This window comes from Electrophorus electricus, chromosome 12 (assembly GCF_041902795.1).
Source record: "Electrophorus electricus isolate QZ-2024a chromosome 12, ASM4190279v1, whole genome shotgun sequence".
NCBI classification, from domain to species: Eukaryota; Metazoa; Chordata; class Actinopteri; order Gymnotiformes; family Gymnotidae; genus Electrophorus; species Electrophorus electricus.
The window spans coordinates 19948641-19970584 of NC_137508.1; the positions used below are offsets into that span (position 1 = coordinate 19948641).

The 21944-nt window shown below is 39.2% G+C and overlaps 1 protein-coding gene across 2 annotated transcripts; it reads left to right on the plus strand.

Annotated features, from left to right (window-relative positions):
• Positions 1–36: 36 nt before the first annotated feature.
• Positions 37–20871, plus strand: LOC145660258 (uncharacterized). Of its 2 annotated transcripts, none has more exons than XR_014126502.1 (2): positions 37–4536; positions 19160–20871. XR_014126502.1 is itself a non-coding variant. In XM_081724621.1 (2 exons), the coding sequence occupies exons 1-2, from the start codon at positions 4407–4409 to the stop codon at positions 10844–10846; spliced, it is 426 nt and encodes a 141-aa protein (XP_081580747.1). In that variant the 5' UTR covers positions 37–4406; the 3' UTR covers positions 10847–14912. The 2 variants fall into 2 exon arrangements, 1 of the variants encoding a protein (XP_081580747.1); XM_081724621.1 differs by lacking the exon at positions 19160–20871 and adding an exon at positions 10551–14912.
• The last annotated feature ends 1073 nt before the right edge of the window (positions 20872–21944 follow it).

The following is a 21944-nucleotide window of genomic DNA, read 5'->3' on the forward strand; positions in this document are numbered from 1 at the left end:
TATTTAATCATTTGAATCGCAGCCAGATATACATGAAGTAGACTACGTACCAGCAGACTAAACTCCCCGACAGGTTTGAAAGGACTATTTCAGATATTTTTGTTAAATTGTGCACATCGTCTGTTTAAAGCGTAATGGACATTAGGATAGTGTTTCTTCGAGAAATTGACAGTTCTTCAAGGTTGGTAGACTACGAATTCAGAGTTGACGGATAGCTCACCGGCGTGTGATTTCATTAAGTCGTTAAGAATTGTAAAATAAAATTTAAAAAGGCATTTAACATCAGATAATCAACGACGGTTTCCTATTGCATGGGTAATACATTTCCAAACCACCAAACAGTGGTTTCTCCATCGCGCATGTTATGTCCGCGAATTATATTGTAGAAGGCCACATTCCAAGCTACGTGCTTGCACTTAATATATAATAACCACCTTCTGTATAGGTTTTTAAGATTTTGGTCCATTTATGAGACTATTTTATTACTTATACTATTTTAAAAGCTCAAGTGGCCAATGAAAAGAGTGTCAAAAATCATTAAAATTACTTCTAGCAGCAGTAGACTACCAAAATATTTGATTATCTTATACTGTGACATCATCTCACTAACAATACACGCTTTTAATTCACTTAGGCAACAATGCAGGCTAATATAATTTAAGTACACTAGCTTATCACACATGACCTCTTATGGATTTCCACCCCCAGCTAAATAGAAAGAGAATATACTATTACAGAGCATGTGTGGATTTCCTCTTCACTCCAACCTGAGAGTGTGATAAGAGCTGTGCATTGAAATATGGGCCATTAAAATGGCCAGTCATGATAGTGCGCTCAGCTTTTATCATTCTCAGCTTTACCCACTTGCTACACATGGTGCACTGACACAGTTTAAGGGAAAGAGGTTATGGATTGATGTCTAGGGTACTTCCCTTTATGATTTGGAGTAGTTCCAAGCAAGTGTAGCTTTAGGTCTACTCTAGTGAGGCAATGCAAATGAAATCTGCAGACACAAGGCGGATGTGTTTGTACAAGTCTCCATGACGTTGGAAAGAGGAAGCAAGATGTTTAGTCACGTACCAGCAGCTAGCCTCACCCTATTCGATAAACTGCAAACCACTTGGCATGTAGCCAAGTACAACGAGCATGCGTGGTTCACTTGAATGTAAGTAATTAACACTGCATGGTGCTATTTTATGCCCTCAGAGCATAGAATCTCAAACTGGAAAACTATTTTTCTGCAATGATTTCTGCATTCTGAGAGATCAGTTTTAATATAGAGTTGTTTAGTTCCACCAACGTTGCTCACAGTTCTCAGACAATGAAAAATTAATAGTAAACAAAAGCTCAGTGGGTTTTCATGGTATATTGACTCCTGTTATTTGGAATTTTTATAGTTTTTCTTAAATCTGTAGACTGCATCAATATTACTCTGAAAGAGCAATTCTAACCTGTTCTCATTTGGCACTGATATTCTGAATCTGAAATAAACTAACATATGGTGTTTTGGTTGCTACTTGACTCTTTGAGGGCAGACATGTGATTGATAGGCATAGGGGAATAACCTCCTTTGAGCATGAATCCATCAGTGTGAAAGATGATGTCGTTTTTGTTACTTTACACTGTGAGCCTAATCATTGTTTAGACTCCCCACTTTTCAGCAGGGCTGCTTGTTATGCATTAATTTATATTAATGCATATATAATGCATCAAGGCATTTGTGGTTTTCCACTAGTCTCTGATAAGGGTGCCTAGCCCCACAGTTATATAATTTTTTGCTGCTGTTTTGAAAATAAAGGAATACGCTTACTGTTTTTTTTATTCTGTACGGCTAAAGCTGGATGATTTAGGTTCTCATTTTCAGTGAAAGCCTGAGACAACCCACCAAACAGAAGAGTTGCTCATTTTACTGCTAGTATAAAGTTTCAAATGAACTGAATGACACAGCTTTTTATATGCTGAGCACCAGACACTGGTTGTGTGTAAGATCTTTTTACTCTCTTCTTGATTGGCTACAGCCCCCCCTCCCCCCAAGTGTAACCATGGTTACCAGGATACCCCCTGCTAACAAGCCACATCCTGTTTACAGTAGTTCAGTTTTTTTTCTTTTTAAATCAAATTTAGTAATGCCTGATTTCTTTTTAAACATCTATATTTATTCTTAACTCATTAATGTCCTTTTAAATATATACAGATAAATATTTAACTTGTGTGAAAATACTGAGAATTTCTATATTTGTTCATCAGCTTGCAAAATCCTGAAAACATATGTATATATATATATTTAAACAGAACATAAACTTATTTTGGGCAATGTGGTTTCCTCTTACACCCTTTAATAGACAAGACAAATTGCAGACATCAGACTTTAGTAGGGTGGTATCATACAGCATTTATAAAATGGAGAAATTCGATTAAAATGGAGGGCCAGAGAAAGAAAGAGAGACTGCATCAGGAGTCTGGAATCTGGGGGTTGGAGGCTGCAGAGGTGATGTCATTGGAGCAGAGAAGAGGAGCCTGGATAAAAACAAGTGTCTTTATTCAGATCCTCTTTGCAGTCCCAGCAGGAGAGGCAGGAGGAGGAGGCAGGCTGGCAGGCAGCCATGGCAGGGGTTGCTGGGAAACAGTAAGGGATGCCAAGCAGGCTCTGCTGTCAACATTAGAGCCTCACATCTTTGTTCTCAGAAACCTGGTGTGCTGCCAAAGGCCTCATTTCAGCTCTGCGCCATGATTACATTGGATATAGGCCAACTCCTGAGAGCTCACACCCCCATCCCACCCCTTCCTCCCCTCTCTCTCTTTTTTTCCTCTCTCCCTCCAAAAGTACTCTGCCAAACTTGCACCAGTTTCCATGGTTACCAAAAGTAGAACATAAAAAGTAAGTAATGAGGCATGGATCCAGATGTGCCACATGTGAGGAAAAATGTGGCAATCTGTGGTGCCATATTTATTCTTATCAAAGTTTTAAAAATAAGAGAAATAATTACTTTGTATCAAAAATGAATAACAACTGCAAAAAAAAAAATCAACATTTAGATAAATGAATTGTTTTTCTGCACTGATACTCTGATTACCTTGAAACTAAACAGTTCCGTTTTGGCATGTCCCTTTCTGTAGTCACTAAAGACTATATAGTCACTGATGCACAGGAAGTAAAGTGGTTTCCTGTCAAAATCCCCAGTCATTTGCACATAAGTGGTGATGCTGTTTTAAAGATCATATTTAATATTGTAAATGTTGGATGACTCAAACAGAATATACATTTATTTGGTTCTTAAGGAAGTTTTTTCTGTTAAGAGATTATTAATAAATGATCATTAATAAATGTGACTAACAGAATAAAGAATTAAATTTTTGTTAAAGAGAACTTCATTTTAATAAAAGTCCTCTTTGTAGTTCATCTCAAAGGGACACCATGCTTTTAGAGGCAGTCTAGTGAATAAATAGTTACAAATAGTTTGCAAGTGCGCAGTCTATTTTAACAGAATTGTTTAGGTCAGCTATGAAGACTTGTTCCAGTTTATATATTGTATATGTCATCTAGAATCATGGAGGGAGAATTCTTAATACTACAATATACTTTTAGATTACTTCTACTGCTGGTATGTCTGTTTTTATTATAGAATTTTCTGTCAGTATTGGAAGCTATAAACTGTAAACTGGCCTTGTTCCTATTCTGTGTCAAATATATGTAAGGTCCTATTTTTACTGTTTCTGGCATGGTATTCAAAAATGCCATAACATAGTGTTGTATTCAGTTTTTTAGGAAGGTATTTTTTTAGACTAAAATTGCTAAGCTTTTCATCATAGCAGTACAGAGCTATTTGGGTTCAATGAGTGTTTGCATTTCTGAGTGTTTCCACTTTCAGTTTCACACATAACAATACAAGCCAGCTTTGGTGATTAAATCATCCAAAAATGAAATCTCTCAAGTGAATGTACAATGTAGGACAATTTTTGCAAATTTATACATGGGTACACTTTGTTCTTTAAATTCACTATTTGGACATGAAATGCCCATATTGTGAGGGAAAGTGTCCTAGTAAGCTACCAAGCATATTATTCTAGACACGGTACAGTTGTGCAATTTAAAACTGGAAAATGTCATCTTTCAGACCTGCAGCTTCATCGTGGTTGCTGTGAGTAGTTGACTAGTGAGTAGTTGACTAGGGCACCTGAAGTAGCATGACTCATATTTGGCTAATAATCATATCACAATAATTCAGCTGTTTTACTAATTAGACTGTTATACTTGTAATTCTTGTGGATTAATCATGGCTTTCTCACTCATGTCCAGTGTAACTGTCTGTTTAAAATCGGAAGTTTCTCAGATGCCATTGGTTTGGCACTCTCTCTGTCTGATTCTCTTTGTGTCAGCCAAAGAGCAATAACTAAATCCCACTGTCATGAGAGGGAGGGAGGGAATGTCAGAAACATCCCCACAGCAGCGGATATGGCTCAGCGCCATGGCCGTCCAGACCCCAGTTGCCTGCTGGCTTCAAAGCATGGATTTTTGGAAATGGAACTCTCTCAGAAGTGAGTGACAGAATTAATCTAAACAAGAAACTTGAAGAGGATTTCCATAGTGTGTCTGATATGTGCTTGGATACTGTGTAAGATTGTCTGTCTCCCTATTTGTTCTCTTTCATTAACAGTTTTTTGACATTAGCAAGGTAATCAAATGGCTAGTATTTTATGCGGCCCTAAATCTAAAACTGCTTCTTGAGTAGAAGGGATAAAGTGATATCTCACTGATTTGTGCAAGGACTGCACTGTATTATTTAAGTCATCCTGAAGTCATCAATCATCCTGAGCTAATGGTAACATTTTGACTTAATACGCCATGATTTTATTATTGTACACATAAGCCAGATAAATCAAAGATACAGTATTCTAAAAGGATCTTTAATTATTTTAGTCACTACCTGGAAAATTCGGGATTTCCCTTTAGATTTGGAGTCAATTCTAAGCATTTGAAGGAGTCCTTTAGTGAGTACAGCACAGCTACAAATTGGCTGAGCCTTTGGTTCTGAATATCCACATTATTCATGCCACCAAGAAAGCAGTTTCGACCTCGCCTGGAGGTAGTAATCAGGGCTGGTCTTGATAAACCTTTAGCTGTGGGAATATTCAGGTACAGGCATGGTAGGATGTGTTAGTAGTGAAGTGGTGGAGCTAACAATGCCCAGGAAGGTAGCTGAAATGAACACTTTCAAAGGCCTAAAGCAATTAAATATCGTATTGTGCTCATGTGTTAACCAACTACTTACTGTGACTTAATAATAAAATTCAGTATCCATGCCTGACTGATCATTTTTTCTCAAGTAATTTTCCCTTCTAAAATGCTCCGCAAAAGCGTAGCTGCATAAAACTGAGGGGTTCAAACCATAACCCAAATATTTGGCAGACTTCACATGATCCTTATTTAGTTAACAATTTACAGGCTGGAGAAAAGTACAGCCAATAGAAACAAAAGACTGTATTTGCCAATAGAAACAAAGGACTGTATTTGCTGTTTTCTTTGGGTTCATAATTGCTGTTTCATGTGAAGCCATTTGCAAGCACCGGCAGTTTGTTGCTACAGGTTAATTTTAGAATTTGAAAGAAGGTAAGAAGTGAAACTATTAGATCAGCACACTATATTAAGATAATGTAATGTCAGCTGAAATTGTTCAAAAATGAAAAACATGACTGAGTTTCATACCAAACCATCCAATAAACCACAAGTGAGTACTTCTGTCAGAGTATCACCATTGCACCAGCTATGGCACACAACTTGAGTGTATTAAATTAAAACCTAACTGTAGGTCAAAAGAAGCTTAACAGTTTCACCCCACACACTATACTGTCTAAACCTGTTAGACTATAACATTACTCATTTGACTATGAAGGCCACTATTTGAGGGGGAGATGCTTAAGAATAGCAGGTGATCAGCAGATGCTGGAGAATTGAGTAAATGGCTACTTAGTACACAAAATGTGCAAAAAAGTCTGTTTTAGATTACATCAATATTGATGACAGTATAAACTTATCTTGGTCTCGTGTCATATTTTGAGTTCAGCTGGATGAAAATAATTAAATGAGAACTTTTTTTGTGTGCATATGTATAGTGAAAAGAGAATTTTAAAGTGGATCTTAGTGACAATAATCATTGCTTTTAAACATATTCAAGAAAGATGGGTAAGGTGAAGATTATTCATCAAAAATCTTTCAGGTTTATAAAATGGATAGTTATTACTGATTGATTTATTGATTGGTTAAGAGGTGAAAGTACTGGCATTCACTTTCAGAATATTTTGATTATGACTAAATAGCCATGGTGAAACCCCAAGAGAAATAAACTAGGGTAGGCTATCGAGGGCAGCAGTAGAGGCACATGACTACATTAAGGGAAATCCAGAACAAAAATCCCCACCCGTTTAAACCACAAGCAGCAACAGAGCAGATGACCTCATGGAAACATCACTTTGTTATCTCTTAAACAAGCAAATCAGCATATTCTCTCTCTCTCTCTCACTCATACACACACATATGAAAGTCATTTAGGCATTTAATGGGCTTTAGAAAACAAAAGGGTTTCTGGCAGCGATGAAAATACTTTCTGCGTAGTCTGTCTCTTATGCTCTCTCTCTATTACACATGCAGTGTGTGAATCAGGGAGTTGAAGGGTCAGGTTTGCGCTGAATCAGTGTTCCTTTATTGCTTTTCCTCCCACTGCTCTGAAAATGTGGTGCTATAGGCCACAAGGAGAGTCACAAGTTGATTGGCTAGATCAGTGCATGACAGGAAATGGGGGGATGTTTGGTGTGTGAATGAAGGAACGGAGCATTAGAAATTAGGATGTGGGGTTATTTAAACTATTTGAACTTGCAATGATAACACTGCAAATAATGTCTAAATGTAAGAAAAGTACAATTTAAGAGTGCCAGGAAAAGGTGCAAACTTTTGAAAGGCAGTGGTCAAAGGATTTCATCCAATTTACTAATGTCATCTGTGTCTTATCTTTGCTACGCTATATATTCTCTCCTGTTCCGTTTATCCTCTGCAAAGTAGTTTTGTTTCCCCGGTGCTTCCTTATTCACCTGCTCCTTTGGATTTGTCTGCCTCCCTTTATTGTATTCTGGCTTGTACTCTGGAGTGGTTTATTCTCTGTGATTCTGGTTATCCCCATTGTATTTGAACTCCTTTCAGCTCTGACTTTGACCCTCGCCTGTTTCTTGCCTGATACGATTGGTGATTCCGCTGTAAATAAAACTCAGCTATTCGCAAGTGTCTGGTCTGTTCTAAGATGTCCCAGAATACTTTGTCCCCTGTACAGGCGGCTGGGTCGGATATCTTGCTCAGTGCAGTTGCTACACAAGGACGGATGCAGGGACATCATCAGTAGTTGTTTGAGGGATTCATGCACTCGATGGATATACTCACTAAGCAACAAACAGAGGCAGATGGCAGAAATCAGTAGAAACTTGAGTGACATTTGTGCTCATCTACAGGCTCTGGATATGACACTCCAGTTCTCTGTATCCTCTGCTCAGCTGCTTGCACCTCCTGCTGCCTGCCTGTCTTTTCCTGTCAGCAAGTTAAATAAGTATGATGGTGCACCTGACAGATCTCAAGGATTTGTACTACAATGTGAATTATATTTTAGTAGCACCCCACCTTTTTTATATGCAGCCTTACCGATAAAGCTCTGGAGTGGGCCACTGTGTTATTGGATAGTATTCATGAGTCTAATATTCATATGTGATATGAATATTTTCTAGCACAGTTTAAATCCGTTTTTGATCATCCACATAAGGGTAAAACCTGAGAGTTACTCCCTGACCTCCATCAGGGTAGTCGGTCAGTAGCTGAGTATGCATGTAAATTCTGCACCATGGCAGGGGGTAGTGGTTGGAATGAGGTGGCTCTACTGGTAACGTTTTGCAATGGACTATAGACAGACATGTTATAGGAACTGGCATGCAAGGATGAGAACCTCGATCTGGACCAGTTGGTTATTCTGGCCATCAGGTTGAATCATTTACTTTAGGAATGGAGATTGCACAGAACTGGCAGAGATCATCCCACACCCTGGGTTAACACGGAGCTATACAGAAAGTCTTCGGAGGAACCTATGCAGTGTGATTCTTCACGTCTGACTCCTGAAGAAATGTGCAGATACATTCAAGACGGTCTTTGTCTTTACTGTGGAATATTCACACATCTTTCGTGAGTGTCGGGTGCAACCCCATTCTGCCCCCACCACAGGAAAGCATGGTTCAAGTTCAAGTTCAAGTTCAAGTTCAGTTTATTCGTCACATACATAGTCATACACAGTATAACGTGCAGTGAAATGGTGGAGAGTGCTCTGTCCAAACTGAGGAAGAGAAACAGGGGTGCATAGAGAAAAATATATATATGCAGATAAATATATATATTCTATGTATGTACAATATATATTCTATGTATGTACAATATATTCTATGTATGTACAAATGTTAAATGACTCTATGCGCTAATGCAGCTAGTCCAGTCTCTATCATCTCTCTGTTTTCTTCTCTTATGTTTTCAGCACTAGTGGACTTCAGGGCAGAGGGGAATTTTATCCACACCCAACTCATTCAAGACCTTGAAATTTTAGTGGAGCCCCTCTCAATACCATTCTGTGGATCAGGAGATAATTTCCTGGTCGCCTTACTGCTTCCAAAATTGTCTTAGTCTTTCTATTCCTTGAATCTATTCCATAACTATAGAGAGCCAAGAGTGTGAAGAGGCAAGTCAGATTCCCCAAGAGTACCAGGATCTCTTGTTGGTATTCAGAAAGGACAGAGCTTCTCAGCTTCCCCCTCACCTACTCTGAAAAGCATGCATTTATCCACTTGCTCAGGAGGAGTAGAGGACCATAGAAGCCTATATACATGAGGCTCTTGAACAGGGTTTTATTTGACCTTCCGCTTCTCCGCTTGCCTCTGGTTTCTTTTTTGTCAAAAAAAGGACGGACGTCTGCAACCATGCATTGCCTATCAGGGCATCAATCAAATCTCTTCAGCCACCTCAAGAGGACTTTCACTAGGGCACCTGTTCTTAAGTACCCAGATCCCTTGGCTCCCTTCATAGAAGGGATTTCTATGTAGATACCTCTGAGGTCGGTGTAGGGGTGGTGTTGTCTCAGAGATTCCAAGTTGCATCCAGTGGCTTTTTATTCCCACAAACTAACACCAGCAAAATGAAATTATGGCATTGGGGAAAAGGAGCTCTTGGCTGTGAAACTAGCTGGTCTTTTTTTTCACATTTTTGATTTTTCGAATACTTACCATCCAGGCTGCCCCAATACTAAGGCTGATGCCCTGTCATGTATGCACCTGGTGGAGGCGTAAGACACAGAGACACCTGACACCATCCTTCCTACACAGATAAAAGTCACATCAATAAGGTGGGAGATTGACGAAGAGATTGAGGAGCTACTAACAGAGACAGAAATCCCTGCTGAGTGTCCAGAGGGTAAGCTCTTTGTACCCATTCGATGTTGCGATAGGCTTTTATCCTGGGCACACTCGTTTCTAACAACTGGAAAACCCTGGTGAGACCCATACACTGCAATTACTGTCTAACCGTTATTGGTGCGAGTCCCTATCCAACAATGTTCATAAGTACATCTTGTCTTGCTTCATTTGCTCCCAATGTAAGACCCCTAAAACTCTCCCTGCAGGAAAACTCATGCCCCTCCTGGTGCCTGAATGACCTTGGACACGCACATTGATTGATTTCATCACAGACCTGCCTGAATATTTCAGTCACACCACCATTCTGACAGTAATCGATCAGTTCTTGCGGGGAGTTCATTTTATTCCCTTTTCCTGTCTACCAACTGCTTTTCAAACTGCTGAAGCCCTCTTTAACCATGTTTTCCAGAACTTGCGCATCTCAGAGGATATTGTATCCGATAGAGGCCCCCAGTTTGCATCAAAGGTTTTGGTCTGCATTTTTTGAGTACTTGTAAGTGGCCGTAAGTCTTACATCAGGCTATCATCCTCAATCTACTGGCCAATGTGAGAGAATGAATCAAGAAGTGGACAAGTTCTTGAGACTTTACTGTTTCAACCATCCTATGGACTGGTCCAAATATCTCATATGGGCAGAGATGGCACAGAATTCGCTTACAAGCTCAGCCACCAGTGTGACTTCCTTTGAATGCATCCTTGGATATAAACCTCCCATGGCCCCCTGGACCTCAATGCAGATGGAGGTCCTGGTGGTAGAGGATTGGATGAGATGCAGCAAGAGGATATGGGAGGAAATGCAGCAACGCATTGAACAGATATTGCAGAAATTCAAAGAACAGGCAGACCATTACAGAGGGGCAGCCCCAGAATATCAGACAGGAGACCAAGTGTGACTATCCACAAGAAACTTGCATTGCACTGGAAACTGTTGTAAACTCAGCCCTAAATACATAGTCCCTTTCAAGATACTGAAATGACTTAACAAGGTTATGTACCACCTCTACCTACCCTCTCATTACCGCATCTCACGTACATTCCGTGTCTTCTCAAACCTGTCATTGCAGGACCCCTTGATGATGTTTCACCCGGCATCGCGCCTCCTCCACCCAACAACTTCGATGGGACTTCAGTTTATGCGGTTCACCAGATCCTGGACTCTAAAAGGCGAGGGGGCATTCTTCATTACCTGGAAGACTGGGAAGGCTACGGTCCAGAGGAGCAGAGCTGGGTCCCAGCCAAGGACATCCTGGATAAGGGCCTGCTCGCTGACAACCACCGGCAATTCCCAGACAGACCTGCCCGTTGTCCCCGGGGTCATCCTCGCAGTGTGTCCTCTTCTGGCTGTGTCCTGGTTGTGTGAGGGACTCTGGGGGGGTTTATGGTCATCGCGGTTGCCCTTGTGCCTTGGGGGTACTGTCACGCAACTGCCCTCAGTCCCTGACTGCAACTCCCGTCTTCCCTAGCACAACTTAACCAGATTACTAATGTCACCTGTGTCTTGTCTTTGCTTTGCTATATATTCTCTCCTGTTATGTTTATCGTCTGTATTGTCACTGTTCTATAGCACGTACTAAGCAATTCCCTGGTGTATATTCTAAGTGATTGTTGCCAACCTGTTTTGTCACACAATTGTAATCCTCTAAAATTCTTTTGGACTGAATTTTTTGTTATGTTACCACTTTTTTTTTATTCATATATTTCCAGACAACAAAATGGGGCACTTTGTTACCTCAAAGAATGCCATATTTGTGGTATTGGAATTTGTTTCACTATGTAGGAGCCAAGACAGAGAATACTCTTGATGCTTGCTTTTCATGAGCTTGAAGCATGGTGTTTCAAGCTAAGCTGTACTTGAGATTTGAAGTATTCGAGGTACGGCTCAAACTTTGACCATTGACATCATGTATGGAGTGGCTGATCCATTTTTGGCTTTGTAAGCAAGCAAATATTGGAAGCCAATGAAGGGAACACAACAGCAGAGTGACATGAGAACTTCATTGAAGATGGAAGATTGAAGACCAGTCATGCTGCAGCATTCTGGACTTGTAGATTTCTGATGGCTTTTAGAGGAAGACCAGGAAGTAGTGAGTTGCAGTAGTCTAGCTTTGAGATTACAAAACACTGCACAAGCACCTGGGCAGCTTCCTGCCAGAGAAAGGGCTGAATCCTTTGTATGTTACAAAAGAGAAATCTGCAAAACCAGGTCAGATTTGAAACATGAGTTGAGAACAACTGGTTGTCCAAAGTTATGCCCAGGCTATGAGCATCTTCAGATAGTGATACCAGGGAGTTCTTGAAGGAAACTGTGAGGTCAGAGTAAGGGCTGGGAGTTCCTGGTGTGTACAGAAGCTCAGTTTTACTGGGGTTGAGCTTCAAGTGGTGGGCTGTCATCCATGACGCAATGTCCATCAAGCATGCTGAGATACATCTGGAAACCTGCATGTCTGAGAGTGGGAAATAAAGAATTAATTTGGTGTCATCAGCATAGCAGTGGTAGGAGAAGCTATGAGAAGATATAACATCATGAATAGCATGTAATACTGAGCTGTAGGAGACACTAGTGGAGTCTACATGGGTTGGATGTGGATCCTCTCCATGTTGCTTGATAGGACTGTCCATCCAGATAGGACTGAAATCATTTCCATACAGAGCCAGTCATACCAAGGCTGGAGAGAACAGAGAGGAGAATGTTGTGGCTTATTGTGTCATAGGCTGTCGAAAGGTCCAGAAGAATCAGTTTAGCAGCCTTGGCAGCATCAAATTTCTCTGTCACTGCTATGAGGGCTGTTTTTGTTGAATGTGTCAGTTTGTAGACAGACTGATTGGGATCATGAAGCTGGTACTGGGTGAGGAAAATAGATATTTGATTATAAACTGCTCATTCAAGAACTTTTGAAAGGAAAGAGAGAATTGATACCAGTGTTTAATTGGTTATGTTGGAGCTGTTGGCCTTCTTAAGGATTATTATTAGTTACATTTATGTAATACCTTTCTCAACCTCAAGGGCACTTTACAGACAGATATCAGCTTTTACAGTTACTCACATACCAATGAGAAGCAGCCAATTTGTGCACAGCATACTCCCCCAGGGTACTGCCCTGGGTGCAGGGAAAGAGGAGGAGGTTAACAGCAGGACAGAGCACCAACAATCACTGGACATACATACATTCTCTCTCTTACACACGTATATACACTCACAAACTGGTCAATTTAGAATATCCAATCAGCCTAACCTCAGGAAACCCATAAAGACACAACAAGAACATGGAAACTTCCCCCAGAAAGGGACTCAAACCCAAGTGCTGAGAGGCAAACATGCTAACCACCAAGCCATCATGCTACCCAATTGGTACCACCCTGGTGCTTCTGAACACAGTTGGTACATATCCATAGGATAAGGAGTTGTTGAGGATGACAGAGATTAAAGGAAGCAGAGCTCCCAAGATTGTCTAGAACAACTGGAAGGAATGGGATCCACTAGATGTAGTTGGATTACTGGAAGTTAAGAATTTAATCTGAAGAGAGGATAAAAAGATGCCAGTGAGTTAGATGCAGGAAATGAACACTGGTTGGAAGGGTGGGAACAGAAGAAAAGGACGGGTGGATTGTTGCAACCTTCTCCTTAAAGAAGGTGATTAAATCCTCTGGAGTAAGAGATGAAGGGGGAGGGAGAAGGTTCAGGAAAAAATACTAAAGAGCTTGCATGGATCAGATGCAAATTTTCCTCTGTAGTAAGATGACTTCCAGATGTTACTTCCAGTGAGAACTTGGAAAAGAGAAAGTGGTATGACCTAAGGTCTGAATCTAGGTGAGTTTTCCTCCACTGCCTCTCTACAGTCTTTATTTTTCCTTCTTTGGCAGTAGAGTGTTTCTATTAGCCAGGGGGCAGGTTGGGAAGATCTTGCAGTTCTAAATGAGAGAGGGCACAGACGATTAATTGGTGAGGAGAGTATAGAAAGAAAAGTATTAGTAACTGTATCCAGGGAGAGAGAAGAAAAGAGTCAGGGTAAGGAAGTGTGGACAAAATAGTAGAAGTAAGGGAAGAGAGAGTGATGGAGCACAGATTGCAACAGAATGAAGAAGAACACATTGGGGTGGTATGGATGAAAAGAGAAGGGAGGGAGAGAGAGATGGATAGATAGTGATGGTTTGAGATGTGCAGGGGGTGACTGCGATGTCCAATGTTGTGGTGGTCCAGTTGAAAATCAGGTCCAGAATATTGTCTGCTCTGTGAGCCGGAGGAGACTGGTTGAGGACAAGGTCAAATGACATCAATAGCAGAAGGATGCAGGAGGAGTATAGCTTGTCTGATGGAAGGTTGAATTCACCAAAGAAAATGAGTGGGTTTCCTTCAATGGGGAATTGACTCAGGAAGGCATAAAAGTTTGTCAATCAAATTGGGAACCTGGGAGGTGGTAGATGACAATGATGAGAGGTTTGGTGGGGAAAGACACTGTAATATCATGAAATTCAAAAGAAGAGATTGAAAGAGCAGAGAAGGAAGGTGGGGTGGAATGTCACTTTCAAGACAACAGTAAACCTGTACCACCACCCCTGCCGAGACACCTCTGAGAATGTGTAAATAAAAAGGCAGAGGACAGGGCAGCCGGAGTTGCCGAGTTTTCAGGGGTTATCCAGGTCTCTCTTAGAGCTAGGACGTGTAGTGAGTGGTGGGATTCTAGGGCTGAGATGAAGTTAGCCTTCTGTAAAGCAGAAGCGGGTTTGCTCAAAATTTTGCCTAAGAACACTGCCATGAATAAGGAACATCCTCCAAGATTAATTTTGTGATGAACAATGCTTTTTTCAGCTTGACGGAGCACCATATCATTAAGGCAAATAAGAATGGGTTGTCATCAGTCAAGAATTTGACCAGAAGCTGATATCCAGCATGCCAAAGCGAATTGCAGAAGTCTTAAAAAAGAAGGGTGAACACTGTAAATATTACCTCTTTGCTTAAACTGGATGTATTTGTCAATAAAAAGTTGAAAAACTTATGAAATGCTTATAATTGTACTTCTCTATACTATATAAACATCTGACAAAAGGATCTAAAAACAACTGAGGTAGTAAAATTTGTGAAAACCAAAAATTTGTGTCAGTGTCAAAACTTTTGGCCACAACTGTACTTGGACCTCATCAACATAGCAATGAAAGTTAAAGTCATGCTCACAAAAAATGTGCAGTATAATGTACAAACTCAATAGTAATATTCATATAGTATAGCCTTTTGGGACATCCTCATTTACTTTCAGAAGTTAAGATATATCATTGTTTACAATTATGAATAATCATAACTGTACTGAATTTTTTTTCACGAAAATAATTTGAATATGTGATTTCTGTATTATAGTAAGATACTACCAACCATTTGTATTATCTTGGAGATGAAGAATTTTTTTTTAATTCACTTGAAATTATACTGCTCGGGAATCAAGGTTTAGGTTCTTGAACAAAGGTTTAATAGCCAGTGCTTTGATATTTAGAGATATTTCTTAGGATAAGAAGAATTTATTATTGTTAGCACAGATACTGGCATTTCTGAAACCTCTTTGAATAAACTTTCAGGAAGCAAGTATGCCAGTAGTATAGGTTGCACATTAAACCAAATCAGTTTGCTCAACTGTGGTAAAGGGTTGGAGTATTCCACTCTGCTTATCTAATTACATTGTTCTCTAGTCTCATTTCTGGTTGCATGCAATAGCTGGTTAACTAAGGTTGAATGCATACTCTGGATTATGTCTTTAATGTTTTATAGTGTAGGGGTATAGTGTAAATTGTGTAGTGTAAAGATAAGCAGCAATTATATAAGAAATCAATATAGGATATTTTTAAATGAGATGAAAACACAAGACAAGCTATGATTCACGCATTAGTTAATCTCATAATTCCTGATGTTTTGCTGCATGTTCAAAGGGACAAATAATTTGACTGTTGTCATGGGATTTGCCGGGAACCTCCCATCTGTTTATGTGAAGTGCTAAACACCCATACCCACATAAAGCACCACACCCCTTCCCATTTAGTCTAGTGGAGAGTCAGATCAATTTGCAGTGAGGATCTTAGAACTGAACACATATGTGCACCCTCTCTCTGCACACACTCACTCATAAATTTCATATACAGGCATATAGAAACAGGTCCAAAAAAATGACTTCAATTTACATACACACCCCTCACTCAAACAGACATTTGCAAACCCAGATTCTCCTAAGCACATTAGTCAAACAGTCATGTCACATGTATAAACATGAGGCTGAATCCCAAACTTAATGACTTGTGACACATTGTTCAATACCTCCTCTCCTGACCTGAGGACCATCATCCTGGTTTTTTTAAAGGGAAGTGGGTCATTTTTAACATCTTATTGTAGTCAAAACCAAAAACACAGATGTGTGTCATATATGTTGAAGTTAGCCATGCCATGTTATTCTCAAATTCTCCTTCTCAAACTAGCAGCCACATGCTAACACTGTGGGCTGCACTCAGAAAGAAGGTATATATTAAGAACAAAGATACCAGGGGCATGTCATGCTTCAAGACATTCTGCATTTACAGGATTTAGCAGATGCTTAGCCACTTACAATTATGACTGAATACAATTTGAGCAATTGAGGGTTAAGAGTCTTCCTCAGGTATCCAAAAGTGTCAAATTGGTGCTGGTGGGACTTGAACTTGAATCTTCTGGTTACTAGTATTGACTTCAGTATTAATTGTTCAGGCAATTGCATAAACCCCAGAATAGTGGAAGGCATATGAATCTGCAAATGAAACTGGGTTTTATCAAAATTAGAGTGCTATGTAAAAATGGTAGAGATTACCGTGAACTGTGCTAAAATAGCATCCTTGCATCTCTATCTATGTAAGACAGGAGAACCTGAGCCTATTGGGAATGTGTACCTCATTTTCAAATGGTGTGAAATTTGAGCTTTAAAATAAGTGTTGCTGAATTTTTTAAAGAAGAAACACACAATGGCAGAGTGAAATGTTTCACATTTAGTGATTATCCCTCAGCTATATGTATGTTACTTCTTTTTTGCAACTTTATGCCCAGGGGTCTGGGAACAGAATGTACAGTAAAGGAGTGGCTGAATATTTCATCAGTGAAGAGAATACTATCAATACTATCACTTATCCTGGTGCTGTGTTTTTCCATTACTATTACTATTATTTTAAACAAATGTACTAAATATAAAACTCAAACTCAAGACAAAGAATCAATCAAATCAGTACTTGAGGAATCTTAAGGGTTGTATGTTTTTGATTCTGTATTTGGACAAGTTTTCAGTTGTATGTGTTCCTATGCAGAGAGCCTTATTGTGCACGGCAGGGTTTGTGGCAGTCTGTGCATACCAATGAGGAGGTCTCACTGCCATACAGCCCACTGAGAAATCTAGCATTATAATTAAACGATGATTCATCGTCAGCAAAGAACCAGGATCCTTCTCAGAACTAATGAGGAGCAAAACATGCTCAGAAGTATGTTTTTTTAACATTGAGTATAAAGGAAGGGAAGAAGGAAGCAAAGCGAGAAACAAAGCAAATAACTACTATATATCTGTTGCACATAGTGCTACAGTGCCCACACATGCAGAGATGGGATCACAAGGGACTTACTTACACAGAAGATTGGCTGACTGAAGGGGTGGGAGTCAGGGTTGAGTAGGTTGAGTCAGAGGAAGGACATGGTACACAGTCATACAGGCAGGAGGGGTTATGTGTGCTAGCAGAAACAGAAAGGTCACAGTTTAAGCAGTTGGATTTGGGGGTTGGGGTGGGGGAATACAGAGGCCACTTCCAGGCCAACAGAGTCAGCTGATGCCTGCAGCTGTGCCTGGTACATCAATTTGAGCGTTGTTCTGCTTCTCTCCCTTCCCCCTCCTGTTCTGATTTATGGAAGTAGGACGACTGTCCACAAATGCTGCATCAAAGCCTAGAATCTCTCCTGCCTACAGCTGCCCAGACCCATGTGCTGTATTGTTGACAGCAACCATGATTATATAAACATCCAATTTCTTTCTATTGGCATTTTTGTTTCTGTTGTTTGCTTCCTCTAGGGTTTTAGATTCCCTTTGTGTCATTCTTCTCCAGTCTCATAACATAGTACGATAGCCAATTTTAAAATAACAAAAGGCCAATTCAAATATACTGAATGATAAAGCAGCATTGGCTTTGATACCTTGAATCAGTCTCTTAATTTGGTTGGTGAGGCTTGTGAATGCAGATATTGTCTCTTACACTTATCTGGGGTCGGCAAGCTATACAGAGATTGAACAAAGTCATTAAAGGAAGGACTAAGCATTTCTTTTATGAAATGTGCAGCAATTCAGTGGTATGTAGCAAATTTATTCTCAAACTTTGCAATTTGCTTCCTTCCCTTAAGGTGTTTTATAACTCTGAGAACTAAAAATGTCCACTGTGAACTTTGAAGTGATAATTAGCCATCTTGTTTGGTTCTGTTTAGGGAATAAAAATGTACAAGTGAAACCAATGTAAGAAATATTTAAATGAATGAAAAACATGAATAATGTGAAATAAATATATGAAAAAATATGGTCATTTCTGCAGGTGAATTTTGTTTAATAATCTCATTAATGATCTTCCATCATATACAGTATGTATATCGGTACATCATGGACATTCCCTGGCAAGCTGAGAGATTCTTTCAAACAGAAAAAAACAACTGAGTATTCAGTGAAATGAGTCACTGAAGTAATTGTGTTCTTCATGTGATCTCTCACACACACACACACACACACACACACACACACACACACACACACACACACACATATGGTAAGAGTGAGAAATCCTGTGGGGTTTCAGGTTAATTTCATCATCTGGTCTCCTTGGGTGGTTTCCCAAGCACAGACTAATACTGAGATAACTTAGTGCTATAGTTTATTGAAATCCCCCTGCAAATGTATTAGTGACTTATTTTGAGAACTATATTTTATGTGGTGTTTGTTAATACAGGCACATGAATCTCTCCTGTTTAGAAACAGACTTTGATACTCCAGTTTCCATTGTCAAAATTTCATTGTGTAGAAGTGACAATAATTTTGTTATGGCTGATATTCTACACTAAGCACATGAATGGTGCTCTCACTGGGCTTAATTTGTTTATGTGCTTCCTTCATAGTGAGTAAAAAATACAGGATCTTTGTACTCTAGTGCATATTGATTACCATTTCCAGGGAAAACATTCAAAGAGAGGAGATGATCAAAGGTTCTTCTTTTAATCCCATGTCATATGAATGTATTCATATGTCTTGATTCCCTAGTTTTCATCTACCAACAATGTAACATGTTCTCTAGCTTTTCTGTAAACCCTTTGCAGCCCCTCCAACCCTTTCTCTCTCACATGCCTCCGCCCAGGTTAACAACAGTGCTGTTACTTAGCAACATGGTAGATGTCATCTGAACAGAGAGCTCTGTTGCCCTGGTGATGCAATGTATTCACAGAATGATGTTTTCTCTGTAAACCATCAGTGGTATTGAATGCATCTGTGCCCCAAATTAGCTATTTTAAAACAAAATGAGTAGGACTGGATAATATGTTATTCCTGCTGATAACATTATTAGAACAAAGTAACTAATATGCATTTGGGTTGCTTTCTGAGACTCACTCTGCAGGGCTTTATTTCATATAATTTCTTTCTTTCATATCTAACAGGCCCTGCTTTCAGAGGTACAGAAAAGCCTTGATAAAGGTCTACTCATTTGATGAAGGTCTACTGATTTGATGGTCTCCTCATTTGATGAAGGTCTACTCATTTGATGCCTGGTAATTTCACCAGACTGATTACAATTAAATAGCAATAAAATACAATACATTTAATGAAATAAAATTGCATTGCAATATGCAAAGAACAGAGCTTGAATCTTAGTCTGTGCTAAAGATGCTGCCAGGTTTACCCCACTCAGTCCCCTACCTCTTGCCGGATGGCGTAGGCACTCGCTAATAGTTGTCATGGCTACTTTAGTCCTGGCCCTTAGAGGGATCAATCGATTTTCGTAGTGAATGGGAAGAAAGCTGGTATGCCTCCAGCCCACGTTTCAGCCTCTGCCGCCACTCCGCTAGACCATCTGTCAGGCATAATCAAATAGAATCACTATATCACTATAGCTCTTTGTACCACAACGGGAATGGAAATAAAATATAATGCTTGCATTTGCTATAAAAGAACACCCTGAGTGGGGTTTTCCACTTGATCAAGGTAGACTGTAATATGTATACACAAACCAGAGAAAGGGACCATTGGACCATTCAGTGGGCCATTCCTTACAATCTTACAGTCTTTTGACTTTCCTATGACCAGATAAATTGGGAGCTCCTGAAGATGAAGTTCTCAGTGTACTAGGACTAGATTGTTTTAACAATGAGCGGTTTGGAGGCGGGTGCATACACGGAGAAGAATGAGATTTATTATGGAAAATCCAGAATCATAAGCCTCAGAACAGTCCAGGGTCATATAGCCAATGTGAAGTGTATGAGAATACATAATGAACAAAATGAAACAAAACACTTTATGACAAAAAGGAAGGCTGGATATAACAATAATACAAGCTATGGAAAGAACAAACAACTAACATAAGCGATAACATGAACAACATGCAGAGCAAACATGAGGCATGGAATAACAAACAGAGGCTAGGATTAACACAATGACCAACACACAGGGAACAAGATAGGGTTTAAATACAAGTACTAATGGGATTAACTAGACATGGGTGCTACAATAGATGGGTGGAGATAAATGAAACACGGAAGCAAATCAAGTACACGAGACAGGGTAACCATGACAATAAAGATGCTAGAAGGGGCCAAATGTGACAATTGGTTAGAAGACTATTATACTGCAGATAAGGCATAGATCAGTGTCTACAGGTGCTCAATAAGTACTTTATATAAACCTGATAAATCGGTTACAAATTAACTGACTGGTGTGTTGATCCTTGGTGCTAATAGCTTACCCATATTCATACCCTCTCCATTTGAAGTTTGCACAACCCAGTGTACAATGACTTATTCATTAAGCTGTTCTTAATTATTTCCATATATTTTAAATGAATGGAATCTACAAATAAGATAGGATGACATTCAAGGCACTATATAACTAATTTTAAATATCTTATGTTTTTATGTGTATAACTGCAGGACCAAATGTTCCTATTAATAATAGAATCCTTTATCTTGTGTGATTTTCTCCTTTCAGGACTCATATAGGGAAAAGTCACATGTTAAAATCTCATACTACTAAAAAAATTCTTATGCATGAAGAGTTTGACTTCTTCATGTACATTATCTGTCTGTCCAATAAGTCCTGTTTCGGTTAAATATAATTACTATACTCCACAAAAAGTCATTTGAATTTACTTAACTCTGCAATTCAGCAATAATTAGGTATATTTAAATGTCAGAGATATAACACATAATTTACATACTCTTTAATAAAAATGGTTTTACATAAAATCATTAAGATTTTATGTCAACATCCATCTCGCGCTTACAGCAAACATTTCTTATCAACAAGTCTGTTCTGTATAAATAACCTTTGTTGGAGTTCACACGTGTTGTTATATTTTTAACAGTGCATAGAAATAACAGTGCATAGAAATAAAAGAAAGATGGTAAATTTTTCTGGGTTGTTTTGAGACTGAGTAAAACACTGTACCAAGTATGGAGTTTGTCAGCAATTATGAGAAGGAAGATGGTGACCTTGAAAAAATTAAATGAAGTAGAATAAATTATGAATGTTACTATCTTACAGTATGTCTGTCTCTATACTTACTGCATATATTCCATGTAATTTACAGTTAAAATGCTAATAAAAGTGTCTAATGAAACACATTTAGCATATAAGCCAGAATGTCACAGAGGTCAATGAGTGGGTAGTAGAGAAATATGCTTTCAATACTTTGAAATATGCAGAGAAACACTGGACAGAGTATGTACTTTCCAAGTAGCTCTGAAAGTGTGTGTTTGTGTGTGTCTGTGTGTGGGTGACAAAGAGAGCAAGAGGGGTGAGACATAGAAAAGCACACTCTCATTTCTTGTACGATAGAGAAAAATAATACAAGGACCAAGAAGAAAAAAATGTAATGCTCCATGCAAACTAAACTGCATATAATGTAATTTCTCACTGGAGTCAGAAATTACTAAACATTTTGTAGATTTTGGTTTGACTGATTAAAATGGTTTTCATATTTCACTGGACTACCACAGAAGCCTCTTGACCTTATAAAAACTCAACCTATACAATCTTTGCAATTTGTGCTACAAACAGGCTGTCAATAGGAATACCCCAGAGCTTCAAATGCTTTTGCACCAATCTGAATATACTTGTGTGTAAATAAACTGTTTCACTATGTCTGGATGAGCCTCTGTCTTTTCATCTGCCTGCAGACTTCAGTTCAGATCCATTAATCTATTCAGAAAACGGCAATCCTAAAACTGT